At 41.2% G+C, this 13,721-nt stretch overlaps 1 protein-coding gene and 1 non-coding gene across 2 annotated transcripts; one reads left to right on the top strand and one right to left on the bottom strand.

Annotated features, from left to right (window-relative positions):
* The first annotated feature begins 2,886 nt into the window (after positions 1-2,886).
* On the top strand, positions 2,887-2,957 carry trnan-guu. The gene has a single exon. It is a non-coding gene; the product is annotated as a tRNA-Asn (tRNA).
* Positions 2,958-4,737: 1,780 nt separating this feature from the next.
* ppdpfl (pancreatic progenitor cell differentiation and proliferation factor like) lies at positions 4,738-7,455 on the bottom strand. Its single transcript, XM_007888006.2, has 5 exons — positions 7,385-7,455; positions 7,109-7,222; positions 5,799-5,882; positions 5,611-5,707; positions 4,738-4,996 (listed from the first exon to the last, which is right to left on the bottom strand). Exons 2-5 carry the CDS (start codon positions 7,164-7,166, stop codon positions 4,984-4,986), a joined length of 252 nt encoding a protein of 83 aa, XP_007886197.1. The 5' UTR covers positions 7,167-7,222; positions 7,385-7,455; the 3' UTR covers positions 4,738-4,983.
* Positions 7,456-13,721: the final 6,266 nt, after the last annotated feature.

Genomic DNA, 13,721 nt, shown 5'->3' with positions numbered 1-13,721 from the left:
GGGACGGAGGAGTTGGGATGTGGTAGATACCAGTAGCCTGGGGTTGTCCTTCGCCTCCAGGATTATCCTGGAGTAGAAGGACGATTTGGCCGAGGCTAGAGTGGAGCGGTAGATTTTGAGGAGGTCCCGCCAGATATAAACCTTTTTAAGGTTTATATTAATCATGTTTATTAGTAGAAAATCTGGAATACTTACTGAATTGTATTTAACAAGTATAACTAGGATTTCAACATGAAATGTAAAACTCTGACTGCAAAGATTTCATACACAGCCAAGATTTTACAGAGTAACAATTTTACATGGGCAAGATTTTTCAGAGTTTCTTCCCATTATTAATTGTTTTCTAACATTATTCTATTCAATTTTAATAAAAAACAACAAACCCAAGTCAGAGTTGTTTTGAATTTGAGATAATTTGAGAATGATTCTTGCATTTTGATGTATCACATCTTCGAGACATCTCAAAGTACTTCACAGAATATATTGTAAAGTGAATTGACTATATTGTGTGGACGAAATGCGGCAGCCAATTGTGGACAGCAGTGTCCCACAAACATTCCCGTGGATTGAGTTACCAAATTATTATTATTTTTGAAGGGATTATTAATGTGTAATTAACCTCAATGTGATATCAACCTCTTTCTTGAACTGTTTATCTTGTCTGTAAAAAACAATCAAAAGTTAAAGCTGTTGGTAGAAATATGCTAAGGCCATCCAGAAACTGACTTGGCAACTTAAATTGTAAATCCACATGACCATCACCTAGTACAGGGAAGGGGGCTGGCTATAGAGGAAATTTCTTGAGTGCCCTGTTAATGGTTTCCCAGCACCTGCAATTGGCTCCTGATATTTACCACCACAGAGCCCAGCATCTTGGTGATTTGACAGCTTGGATCAGCTGATCATAACCCAGTACCTGCTCTCTGCAACCCTACAAATCTGCCCCCATTTTGCCTGAAAATCTCAAGCCTTTTCAGGAACCTGCCTCACCAGTCTCCAGGAACTGCACAAGGGTAAGGGCTTCATCAACTACAAACATGACTTCACATCCCAGCAACTTTCTAATCTCCTGCTCAGACTCACCACACAACCCAGCATCATCAATGGCCAGACTTTCTCAACCACCAACTTCTGTCTTCCAGTCTCACCTTAAAACCTACCTCCTCATCACCTAAGCCAATGGTTACCTCTTCTTCACTCCTCTCCCTACTGCTGTAAACCTCACATTACTCTACATGAGGGGGGTAAAGGGTTAGGGTTTATATAAACGCAGGTTGTTGTAGCAGCAGTTGATATACCAACCACAATCATAGCTGAAATTAGCGTGAAATCAGCAAAGAAATCAGTTCAACATTTCTCTTCCCCTTCGTCAAACTCTGGACACATTCCACTCAGTCCAACTCAAATCATTAGAAATCATATGAATCATCTCTGCACTCATGATCAGAAAAGCACTCAATGCAAGAACAACAAAATTACATTTATAATAATGTAATATAATAATCTTTGCATTTGACATATCGCTTTTCACGTCTTCTCGACAAGTGCCTTTCACATCAGGAGGACGTCCCAAGGTGCTGGACAGAGTTAAGGACCCGAGCTGGGGGTCGGGGTGGGGTGGGTGGTGGTGGGGGAAGCAGGGAGATCGAAAGCATGGTTGAAGAGGAGGGTCTTGAAGGTGGCAAGGGAGGGAACGAGGCGGAGGGACTGTGGGATGGAGTTCCAGAGGGTGGGGGCAGAGTGGCAGAAGGCCTGCCCACCAATAGTGGGGGAGCGAGGTGGGGGATGTGAAGCAGGCGAACAGGGTGGTAGGGGTTTAGGAGGTCGCAGAAGTAGGGGGTAGCAAGGCCATGGAGGGCTTTGAAGTTGAGGCCAGGATCTTGAACTGTATCCTCTGTGTGATGGAAAACCAGTGGAATTGGGCAAGGATGGGGGTGATAGGGTCACGGAGCATAGTGCGGGAGAGGACACGGGCTGCAGAGTTCTGGATGATCTGCAGCCCGCGGAGGGAGTAGGCTGACAAGGAATGAGTTTGCATAGTGGAGCCTCAATGTAATGAAAGTATGTATGAGGGTTTTGGTAGCCTGCGGTGTGAGACAGTGGCAGACCTGGACGATGTTGTGGAGGAAGGCAGCGCGAATCATGGCGCAGATAGACTGGTGTTGGTATTTATACTCCACGTGAACCTCTATCCCACCTAATCTTTCTCTCATATTCCTCAATACCCTTCTTCCTCATGTATGTACTAAGTTTCCTCTTAACATACATTATGCTCTCTGCTTTAACTACAGCTTCCAGCAATGTTTCCACATCTACACCTCCTGCTGGGGAAAGTTCCTCCTAAATTCCCTTTTAAATTTTTTGCGCTATGTTCTATTTATGCCCCTCTGTTCTGAACTCACCAAAAAAAAATGGAATGAGACTATGTATGTCCAACTCAATGACTCCTTTCATAATCTTAATCACCTCTATCAGATCCCTTGTCAATCGTCTCATCTTGAGAGAGAAAAGCTTTAATCTAATAAAGATCTAATACTAATACTACTATTAAAATAATATTTCCATGTGATAGTGTCTTTCACTTCAGGAGGACGTCTCAAAAGTGCTTCACAGGATTCAATGTGAAGTGTAGTGGCTATTTTACAGTCTTGTCCACCAGTGCTGCTCCTTTAGTCTTGTGAATCTGAATCATAAGAATTTGCTAGGTGAAACAAGACCAAGGTCCATCTAGTTCTCCTTCCACCATCTTGGCAGTCGCTTGACATGTGTCCTAAACTATATACTGTATCCTGAGATAATAGGAACTGTCCACCTTAATGATCACTAGAATCCCAAGAAAGGTTGGTGACCTTCCTTTCATAAATCCATTTTGACTATTTGTTGTGGAGTCCTGTAGCTCAGTGGTTGAGCACTCACCTGTTAAGCGAGAGACCTGGGTTTGATTCCCAGCAGGGCAAACCCGTGGGCAGGTTTCATTACTCCACACGCCTAATAATAATCCATCAAGAAAAAAAAAATCCAATAATAAATTGATCACTTCAATCCATGACTGTTTGTGGGAAACTGCTGTGTGCAATTTGGCTGCCGCATTTTGCCCACAGATAGTCAATTCACTGTACAGTATATTCTGTGAAGTGCTTTGAGACATCTGGAGGATGTGAAAAGCTTTATATCAAATGCAAGGATTATTATTATATAGATGTGGGGTAGAAAGAATAGTGAGAGTCAAACAAGACCCCAAGATTCCAGACTGTCTTAGCAAGGTGGTATGTGCAACCATGGACGGTGATGCTGTCAGGGCCGGAAGTGAGGAAGTGCTGACAGGAGTCAATAGGTATTTGAGGAAAAACTCAAACAGAAGTTTGTAAAAAACACATTTTATTAAAGTATAAAAATTGATCTGCACACCCTTGTGCAAAAGATTTGTTTAAAAAATTCAATGCAAAAAAAAAAGCAAGAGGTAAAAATATCCTCATTTTGCCAACGGTAACATCAATGGCATGTCCCAATAACAAATGCCAGTAATACATTCCAGAAAAAATTAAAATGGGGCCAAAACAACACTGGTTCAGCCTTTAGCAATGCTTACTCATGGACTAAAAGTTCAAGGCATAGCAGAAAATGAACACTTGGTCATAAGCTTCACAGTACTTCAAATTACATCACAGGGCTATATATTGCAATGAAACTCAACACACGGTTCTAACAAAATAAACTTGAATTGCCCTTAGGTCAATGCAGGTGTTTAACTTGGTAATTTAGAAATAAGGTCAGCATTGGATTTAAATTAATTTTACAATGCATTCTGTGATAAGCTTTGAGATATCTCAATGCAATAAGGTGCTATATCAAATGCAAGGATTATTCTTATAACAATGAACGGTCAAGTAAAGAGGAATCACAATTAGTCTAACTAGCCAAACTGAATTAAGTTCAAAACATCACTATACATTCATCTTATTTAATTCTGTAGTCAGAACATTGGCTCTGCACTACATAACATATCCATGTATAAATCAAAGGCAGCATAATAATAATAATCCTTGTATTTGCTATAGCGCTTTTCACGTCGGGAGGACGTCCCAAAGCGCTTCACAGAACACACTGTAAAGTGAATTGACTGTATATTTGTGGGTGAACGCAGCAGCCAATTGTGCACAGCAATGTCCCACAAACAGTCATAGAGTGAAAATGACCAATTTTTATTGTTTTTGGAGGGATTATTATTAGGCGTGTGGAGTAAGGAAACTTGCCCAAGGTTTCACCCTGCCTGGAATTGAATTCAGGTCTCTCGCTTGCAAAGCGAGTGCTCTAACCACTGAGCTACAGGACTCCACATAGATATATTTCTCTCCATTTTCCTTTTTGCCCACCACACACTTAAAGATTCAGTGGTTTTGAAGTAATTACGGCACTTTTCAGCAATTTATTTGGATGAGCAGATCAATGAAGTACATCATAACAATAAATAATAATCCTTGCATTTGATATAGCACTTTTCATGTCTTCTAGATATCTCAAAGCACTTTACAGAATACACTGTAAAGTGAATTGACTGTATATTTGTGGGTGAAATGCAACAGCCAATTGCACACAGCAGTGTTCCACAAACTGTCGTGGATTGAAGTTGGAAGTGACCAATTTATTATTGTTCTTTTTCTTGAGAGATTATTATCAGGCATATGGAGTAAGGAAACTTGCCCAAGGTTTCGTCCTGCCGGGAATCGAACCCAGGTCTCTTGCTTGCGAGGTGAGTGTTCTAACCATTGAGCTACAGGACTCCATAATGCTGATTGGAAACATCACTTGCTGGTCAGAGGTGAAGTAGATTCATTTACAGAAGATCATGGTTCCAACATTGTAAACTTCAACCAATTCCTAGAGTTATTCCCAGTCCATGGATGGAAATTGTGACCTACTCTGGCTCAGCACCAGTGGCTTACAACTCAGTTTCCTGGAAATATTGTCCAAACACAACTTTGATCAACGATGAGCACTGTCAAAAGAAATAAAGACTAGTTAAAATCTCAGCCTCTTAAATACCTTTTGTTAAGAAACAGTAGTTTTACATATTTTTTTATAACCTCAGTCAAGATACACCAAACCTCCACTGTCAATTATTTTGAAGTTTCTGGCAGAAAAAAAAACTGACGAATAAATGACTGTGGCAAGAACTTGGTTTTCTACATAGAAATCTAAAAAAAGTTATCAGAGTTGAATAATCTAAAAAAGTAAATTAGCTTTTACTTACCAAAAACTTGTCATGTTAAAACATCTGAAATGGACTTTACATATAGACACACATGTAGTAACTCTCTTTTTGCTAGTTTGTTTTGACCGTGTTTTCAGTCATCTTTCCCCTTCCCTCACCCAGTCTGGTCACAAGTGAAATATGCTATATATAAAAATATATTGCATCAGTTGGCAAATAGCATTATACTTGGGTTGAACTGGTTGTAATGGGCCTGGCTCAGTAATGAAGCTGGGAAAAGGCAGACAAATCCCATCTCTATACTCTCAAGCTCTAACCAACAGAGAAGGCAAGTGTTTTGCACTAGTAAAGCCATGTGGATACCAGTCTTTCTTAAAATATTCAGCAACAAGTCTTACCTCCCAGCAGATAGCTCAGTATTTGCAGGGTGATGAAGAAGCTCACAATTAAGAAAGTTCTTTAACCACCAGCACTTCTCCACTGTAAGAAGAAAACCTAAAAATAAAAACAGGATATAGATTTTTGTACTGAAGAGAAAGTGAAGAAAAAGCACAACCTATTCAGCATCAAGGCCAACATCTTTTACCTTGCTGGGGCTTTTCATGTTCCGGGGCATTCTCCATGCAGCAGGAACCATTTGAAGACACACTTGATGTGGAATTGCGCCGGTCTAGAACCAAACCAGAAATAAAACATAACTAAACTTGACAAGAAATGTATCATTACTAGTCGCATGCAAAAGAAGGGTGTAGAGGATGGTGGGGGTGGGGGGGAAAGAAGAAAAAAATAGGGATTAGGATTCAATGGAGGAAGCAACAACAACTTGCATTTATATAGCGCCCTTCACATGGGGTAGCTTCCCAGAGCGCTTGACACTGGTGGAGTCTGACGCTGAGCTGGGGGAGAGGGAGGTGATTGTAAGCCCGATCAAAAGTCTTTTGAAGATGGGGAGGCTGGGGGCAAGGCAGAGGGATTGAGGGAGAGTTTCAGGACAGAGTGGCTGAAGGTGGAGCGGAGGCGGTGCCTGGTGGAGTTGGGGGTAAGCAGAACGGATAGGTAAGGAGGTGTGAGGGCATGAAGGGATTTGAAAACAAGTGAGAGGATCTTGAAATTGATCCGTTCGGTAATTGGGAGCCAGTGGAGCCTGGGAAAGACTGGTGTGATGGGGTACAGAGTTTTGTGCAGGTAAGTATCCAGACAGCAGAGTTATGGAATTAATTGGGTTTTATGTAAGGTGGAGCTGGGGAGACCAGCGAGGAGAGCATTAGAAATACTCCAGCCAGGAAGCTACGAAGGCATGGACGAGGGACTCAGCTGCATTGGGTGTGAGGTACAGATGGAAGCAGGTAATGTGACAAGAGGTAGAAAAAAAAAGCAGTCCTGGTCAAGAATCAACAACACACTTAATGTTCTCCTGCCACCACAGTGCTTGAATCCCAACTCCCATACTTAAAAAGTCTTCGAAATACCAGGGAGGAGAGGCAAAGCTCACATTTAGGGGCTTATGTGAAGCTTCGTTTTAAGTTTAAAGGTTGGATAATTGCAGCTGTTGCAGTCAGGCTGGGATTAACACCTTTACTGATGGTCAGTCAGCACAACAGACAGAAGACATAACCCAGGTGATCTCCCAACCATTCCCTGAGTCAGAAGCCTAGCTCCCACACTGGACCTCACAAGGTTAAAGTTTGGGTCAATTTAATACACATTTCTGTAGCATAGCTGGGGGAATAACTCTAGTTTAATATTTATTTAAAATGTCATTTTTATATTTAATATAAAAAAAACAAGTAAATTCAGGAATCCCAGTAATCAAAATGTTAACCCCACAGTTAAATCTTTGTTCAGAGGGGACTGTTTGCCAACTCAATACAAGTCGCAAAAAGTTTTAATACTAACTTCTGTGGTATTGATTCCGGGCAGCAAGCAGGCAGCCAGCCGAAGGGACAGATGCCATGCTGATGGGAGATGAGACTGAGCCAAGGGTGGATCCAACCAATAGACTAAACTATCCTAGAAAACACAAGAGAAAGAGGAGGAGAGATAAAAGAAGTATTAAAATAAGAAACACAAACCATTTGCAAAGCATTGTTGAATTAATGAATGAAAACTTTTAAATCACCTCCCCCCCAAAAAAAAATTCCCAATAAACTGGGCTGCAATTGCTATACTCACACTTGTTTAAAGACTGTATGAGAGATAACTCCACAAACTGCTTCCCCCTCTCTGAGCTCTGCACTCAGTGCTGGGCTTTTATAAGCACAGGCTGTCTGTCCACTTGTGCATTACTCATTGTAACTTGTGCTCTGCTGCACGTTGACACACATACGTGGCTCACAGCCAGTTGGCAATGAAGGGGAACAACCAGTTCAGACCAGAAAGATCAGGTTGTGGGACTTGAGCCAAACCCAGGACAGCAGGACAGCATTTCCCTGGAGTTCACACAAGTTTTGGCTGGTTCTGTTCAGTGCTGGCTGAGCACAAAACCTGTGGAGTTCTGGGACTCAGTAACCTGCCTAAGCTTTTTAAGGGGAAAAAAATTACAAGAATTGGTTGAGCAAATGACAGTGTGTGTAAAATAGAGCAAAAATACAAGCAATATTTTGCCTTTTATCCCCTTTTATAAGATAGTACAGTTTAGCATCTTAAAAATGGGGACCAGCCTTACTTTATGAGTTCCATTGTTATTAGATTGCTTTCATTTTAATTTTTGAAAAATTACAGCTGTTAATTGTTGGCACAAACAATTCAGTTTAGCAACTTGCATTTGGTATAGCACCTTTCACATCGGGAGGATGTGTGAAAGCACCTCACGGGGTTTATTGTAACATGGAATGGATATGGATTCGTAGGCAAACGTGGCAGCCCAATTGCACACAGCAATAGACCACAAACAGCCATGAAAACAAATAACCAATTTTATTTGAGAAACTTGTTGACGACACGTGCCCTTCTCTTTTTGAAAAGAGTTGTAGGATTTTTGACATCCACCGAAACAGACAAACAGGACCTCAGTTCAAAGTCTCATCCATTGAAAGGACCTCTGATAATGCCACACATTCTCAGCACTGCAAGCACGAGAGAGTCAGCTATGCATACTAACTTCTGTGACATTTATTCCGTTCAGCGAGCAGGCAGACATGTTATGACGATGGGAGAACAACAACAACAGTTTATACTTGTATGGCGGCTTTCACATCAGGAGGACATCCCAAGGCACTGGACAGTCAGGGATTTCGACCCGAGCTAGGAGTTGGGGTCAGGGGGGACGTGGATGGGGTGGAGGGCAGGAAAGGTAGGAGGATGGCCGAAGGCACAGTCGAAGAGGAGGGTCTTGAGACGTCCCCCGCCTTGCCCACTCCACCATTGGCGGGCGGGCCTTCAGCCTCTCTGCCCCACCCTCTAGAACTCCACAGTCCCTCCAACTCACCCCTCACTTGCCTCCTCCAAGACCCATCTCAAAACCCTCCTCTTCGACCGTTTTTGGTCACCCTCCTACCCCTACGCTCCCCGATCTCTACTCCTCCTGATCCCAACCACAAGCTCGTATACGGATCCCTGACTGTCCAGCAGCTTGGGACGTCCTCCTGATGTGAAAGGCTCTATACAAATGTAATTTGTTGTTGTTTAGATTTGCTAGATCTTGACAATCTATGAGGATGTTAATCTTTCTTCGATCTCACAGCTTCTGTAGGAAGCCATTTTTAAGAAAAGCTACTTTGAGACAAGAACAATTCATCTGCTCAGAGACCAAATCACTTTGTCTGTTTCGACACAAAACCATCTCCTTGAAATGCCTGAACCCCAAGCTTCCCAAATCATATTTGTGGATGTGTTCTCACCTTATTGTTAGAATTGCTTGGAAAGGATAGATCTTTTGTGCAGGTGGAGAATTTTCTTCACAATGTGTGCACTCACTTGATGGCAAAGTGTTATGAAAGTTGGAAATGCTTACACTGAAAAAGAATAGTTTCAGTGGCAATCTTTTCGAAGTGTTCAAGAGTGTCTTCTCAGATACTACACCCCTAACCCTCTGGAACTCCACCCACCCTCTAAATCTTTAAATCTTGCCTACAACCTTTTCCCTTCAACCTCCTCTTTCTGCCTCGCTCAGTACCCAACACCGTCTTTATGAAATTCTCTTGTCCCACATGAAGAGCACTAAAATAAATGCAAGTTGTTGTTGCCTCTGACTGCTTACCCACATGTAAGACTTTGACTTACACTAGGATGGATCTAGGATGTGACTATAGTATTAATCCATCTGTTTGAAGCTCTAGTGTCCATTGGACCCTATAACATGGACTCTGCATTCTCCTCTACCACTTATGTTCTCAGTATTGTGGTGGCTTATTTTGTTACAATTTGATTAGTGGAGCCATCCCCACCTCTTCTGTTGTCAATATGTTTGTTGACAAGTCAATAGAGCCAGTGCAAACTCAAATCATCGTGAACATCATGAGCTACATCGGCTCAAACCACTCAGCAGAGTCCAAGCCAATGTGGCACAAAGTGGAATTTGCTCAACAATCCATCTAATAATGTGAGGAGGGCATTGATTTCAAAAGGTTTGCCTGAACATAGGAGCTCATAATCTTAAGTATGTATTGAACACAATACGTGCACAGTAAAACCTCAGAGCACTTCTTGGGAATTCCAAGCAATTAAAAATTTTGCTGTATGTGCATTTTTATAACGGAATCACGTTACAACCTTTAGTTCATGGCTCCAAAACATACAGAAATGATTGCAGGTAGATTTGCTCCGTCAAAAGAATGAGTGTAGCACAATAGCCTGCTCTGCACACATTTTATCCCACCAATGCAGCCATTAAACCCTGGCCTCTGAAACTTTAAAAACCTTAAACCATATTTCTCTGATTATCCTTTTGGTCAACATCCTTACGTTTCCCTTTTCCTTGTTCATCATACCTGTCAAGTTCTTTGAGATGTTTATTTTGTGTGAAAGGAGTATACAAACTCAAATTGGTGTGTTGATGGGAATAGGATCCATAGGATTGTATGGGTACATGTAAAAATATACAGATAAAAATTGGCCATTCACTTGGTAGGTGTTTGTAGAATCATAGAATTATACAGCAAGGAGGATATTCGGCCCATCAGGTCTGTGCTGGCTCTTTGAAAAGAGATATCCAATTCAACCCTACTCCCATGCTCTCTCCCCATAGCCCTGCAAACTTGTCCTCCCCCCAAAATTATCTACTTCTCTCTTAAAAGTTGTTATCAAATTGGCTTCCACCACCATTTCATCAATGCATTACAAATCCGAACAACTTGCTGTGTGAAAAAAATTCTTTTCACCTCCTCTTTGTTTCTTTTAACAACTATTTTAAATCAGTGTCCTCGGGTTACCGACCCACCTGTCAGGGGAAATACTTTTTCCTTGTTCACCCTATCGAATCCCCTCATAATTTTAAAAACTTCTATTAAGTCTCCTCTTAACCTTCTCTGCTCCAAGGAGAATAATCCTAGCTTCTCCAGCCTCTCCTGATAACTGAAGTGAAGTGTAGGACACTACTTTGTAGATATTAGCTGCCATGTCTGCCTGCAAAAAACAGTCACTACACTTTACAATAGAATCCTGTGATGTGCTTTGAGACATCCTCTTGAGGCGAAAGCCACCTTATCAATTGTAAGGATTATTACAATCCTTTCAGCTACTGCGCCCCCAAACTCTGGACCACTCTTCTGCTATCTCTCCACCTTGCCCCAATTCAGGTCGCGCCTGAAGACCTTCCTATTTGACCGTGCCTATGGTCAGTACCTTGGACAGTTTTCAAGATGTAGTGCCTTGGACAGTTTTCTGGTTTGGTTTAAAAAATGGTTCCTACCTCATTCTTTAGACATACTTTCTGCTAAATTTGGTGTCCTTCATACTGAAATGATAGGTTGGGTGTACAACTCCCCCTGTGCCCATTCTGTTGTGTAAAGTGATCTATGATTTCTCTTTCGATTTCCAGTTTGTTGCCTTCTTTTATTTTTATTATTGTTATGTGACTTTCAATAATAAAAAATAATTCTTACATTCTTACATTTGTTGAGTCCTGTAGCTCAGTGGTTAGAGCACTTGCCTCACAAGCGAAAGGACCTGGGTTTGATTCCTGGCAGAGCAAAATGTTCGGCAAGTTTCCTTTGTCCACAAACGTCTGTTTACCTAGCAGTAAGTAGGACCTCAGTTGTTAGTCGATTGGCAGATCGCTTTTTCGAGGGTAATAATCCCTTCAAAAAATCTAATGATTATAATTTGGTCACTCAATCCACGACTGTTTGTGGGATACTGCTGTGCACAATTGACTGCTGCGTTTTCCCACAAAATAGTCAATTCACTTAACAGTATGTTCTGTGAAGCGCTTTTAGACGTCTCAGAGACGTGATAATTCGCTATATCAAATGCAAGGATTATTATTATAATTTAATATAGCACTTTTTACATCAGGACCACGTCACAAGATAGTTTGTGATGATAAATGTAGCAGCTAACTGATGTGTTACATATTCATTGCGTGCAGCAATGTGCTACATACAGTCAGTGAAGTGAATGACCAATATTATTTGGGAGACTGTTGACCAGGACACCGGTAGAAACTCCTTTCTCTTTTTGAATAGAGCAATTGAACATCCATGTGAAGTGAACGGCTCATTTGCTATTGGACTGCCATGTTAAGAAGAAACTGAGGTGGTCTCTGGCATGAAAAAAGTTGAGAAATAAGTAAGTAAGTAAGATATTGGTGCAAAGATCCAGAAGCAACCTGAGCTCAGTTGGTATCCCTCTTGTTTCTGTGTCTGAGGAGGGTAAGAGTCCACAATGGATTCTTATTAAGATCTCTGACTGGACTTTGGTTTAATATCTCATCTGAAGGACAGCATCTCCCACAATATAGACACTCCAGGTCTGTGCTAGTGTCAGTCTAGACTATATAAGTTCAAAGTTCTGACATGGGATGCTCTTTGGGTGAGGGGCACTATATAAATGCAAGTTGTTGTAGTTGTTGTTGTTGAACCCACAGCCTCCTAAGAGGCGAGAGTGCTTCCAACTGAGCCAGGCTGACACGTATATTAGTTTTGAACTGATGTACTCAATTTGATCTTTAAGTACATTTTTATTCTTATTTAACGAGTTTATATACCCTGTCCCTGTCACTGATGTCGTACTGTTAATTCTGGAGGTGGAACAAACTTTGACCTCTGTTAAAATTAGTTTCAAAGGTCGTCTTTGGGGCCAGCCAGAGCTCAAGGACTTGACTGACTGAACTCTTTGCACCAAATGTAAAGATTTTCTGTTTGTATCTAATCGCTCTCACCCCAATACAATACCCTAACAGCAAGGGTTCCAGGATGAATAGTAAACTGAACACAAGCAACAGCAAAAGTCTCTGTACAATATGAATTGCCTGCAGAGACAAGTTGGCATACAATATCAGTATAAGAAAAGACAAGCAGATTGATGATGTTAATAAGTGCTCTACTGACTCTCCCCTCCTCAACAGTGTTTCTTGAATTTACAGACCACCTACCTCAATTTCTTGTTATTATGATGGTTCATTAGCACATGAGCCAGTAACGGCACTCAATTTAAAGCAATCGCTGATATCTTCTGGTCATGAGGTTATTACAGATGTCTGCGAGTCTTTGGCGCTCTTATTAAGAAATGTTGCTCTACAATACTGAAAAAAATGTGATTGAGTTGGCAAATTCTTTAATATAGTCTTAATTCGAAAACTTCTTTTCGACCGGGCCTTTGGTCACCTTCCTCCCCCTCCCCCTGGCTCGGCCCCGGGATCCGTTACTATGAAGTGCTCTGAGATGCCGTCCGGCGAGGAGAGCGCTATATAAATCCAAGTTGTTGTTGTTAATTTTGAAGCCAGTATTCTGTCAGTTTGTTTAAGGACTATAGAATGTTGTCTTCAAAATTAAGACTGAAGTCAATAATTTGTCAAAAATCTCCATACTCCAAAATGCCAAATAAAGTAAATCTAGGCTCAGGTGGAATTCTTCCCCCACATACTTTCTTGATCCATTCGATGTTGGGACATAGAAATTTCAACATACCTACTATCATCTATAGATTTCGAAAGTACAACACAGTAGAAGGCCATTTAGCTGATTTTTTAATGTGTTTGCTCCACCAAGAAACCATCTATATGAAACTCAATATCCTGTTCTTTCCTCATACTCTCTAAATACCCATCTTCCGCATGTGAATCAATAATAATGGGATATCTACTTATTTTATGCAAATACTGTACAGGCTATATGTTTTGCGGACCATTTAATTTTGCCATATTTTGAGCTCGGAAGTTTTTGCACAAAATTAAGTGAGTCCCGTTAAGAAAGAAAAAAAGCTTAGATTCACTACTTTATTTTTTTTATTTGGTCAGCCAGGTATCTGGCACATGCGAAAACTTACTACTTTCGTAAGAGCATCCAAGCCAGACTGAGAGTTCCATACATGCCACCTAAAATGGAAATTCCCATTTCTTGTTATTGAAAGA

Source organism: Callorhinchus milii, unplaced genomic scaffold (genome assembly GCF_018977255.1).
Source record: "Callorhinchus milii isolate IMCB2004 unplaced genomic scaffold, IMCB_Cmil_1.0 Scaffold2, whole genome shotgun sequence".
NCBI classification, from domain to species: Eukaryota; Metazoa; Chordata; class Chondrichthyes; order Chimaeriformes; family Callorhinchidae; genus Callorhinchus; species Callorhinchus milii.
This window is presented reverse-complemented; position numbering and strand designations above follow the sequence as displayed.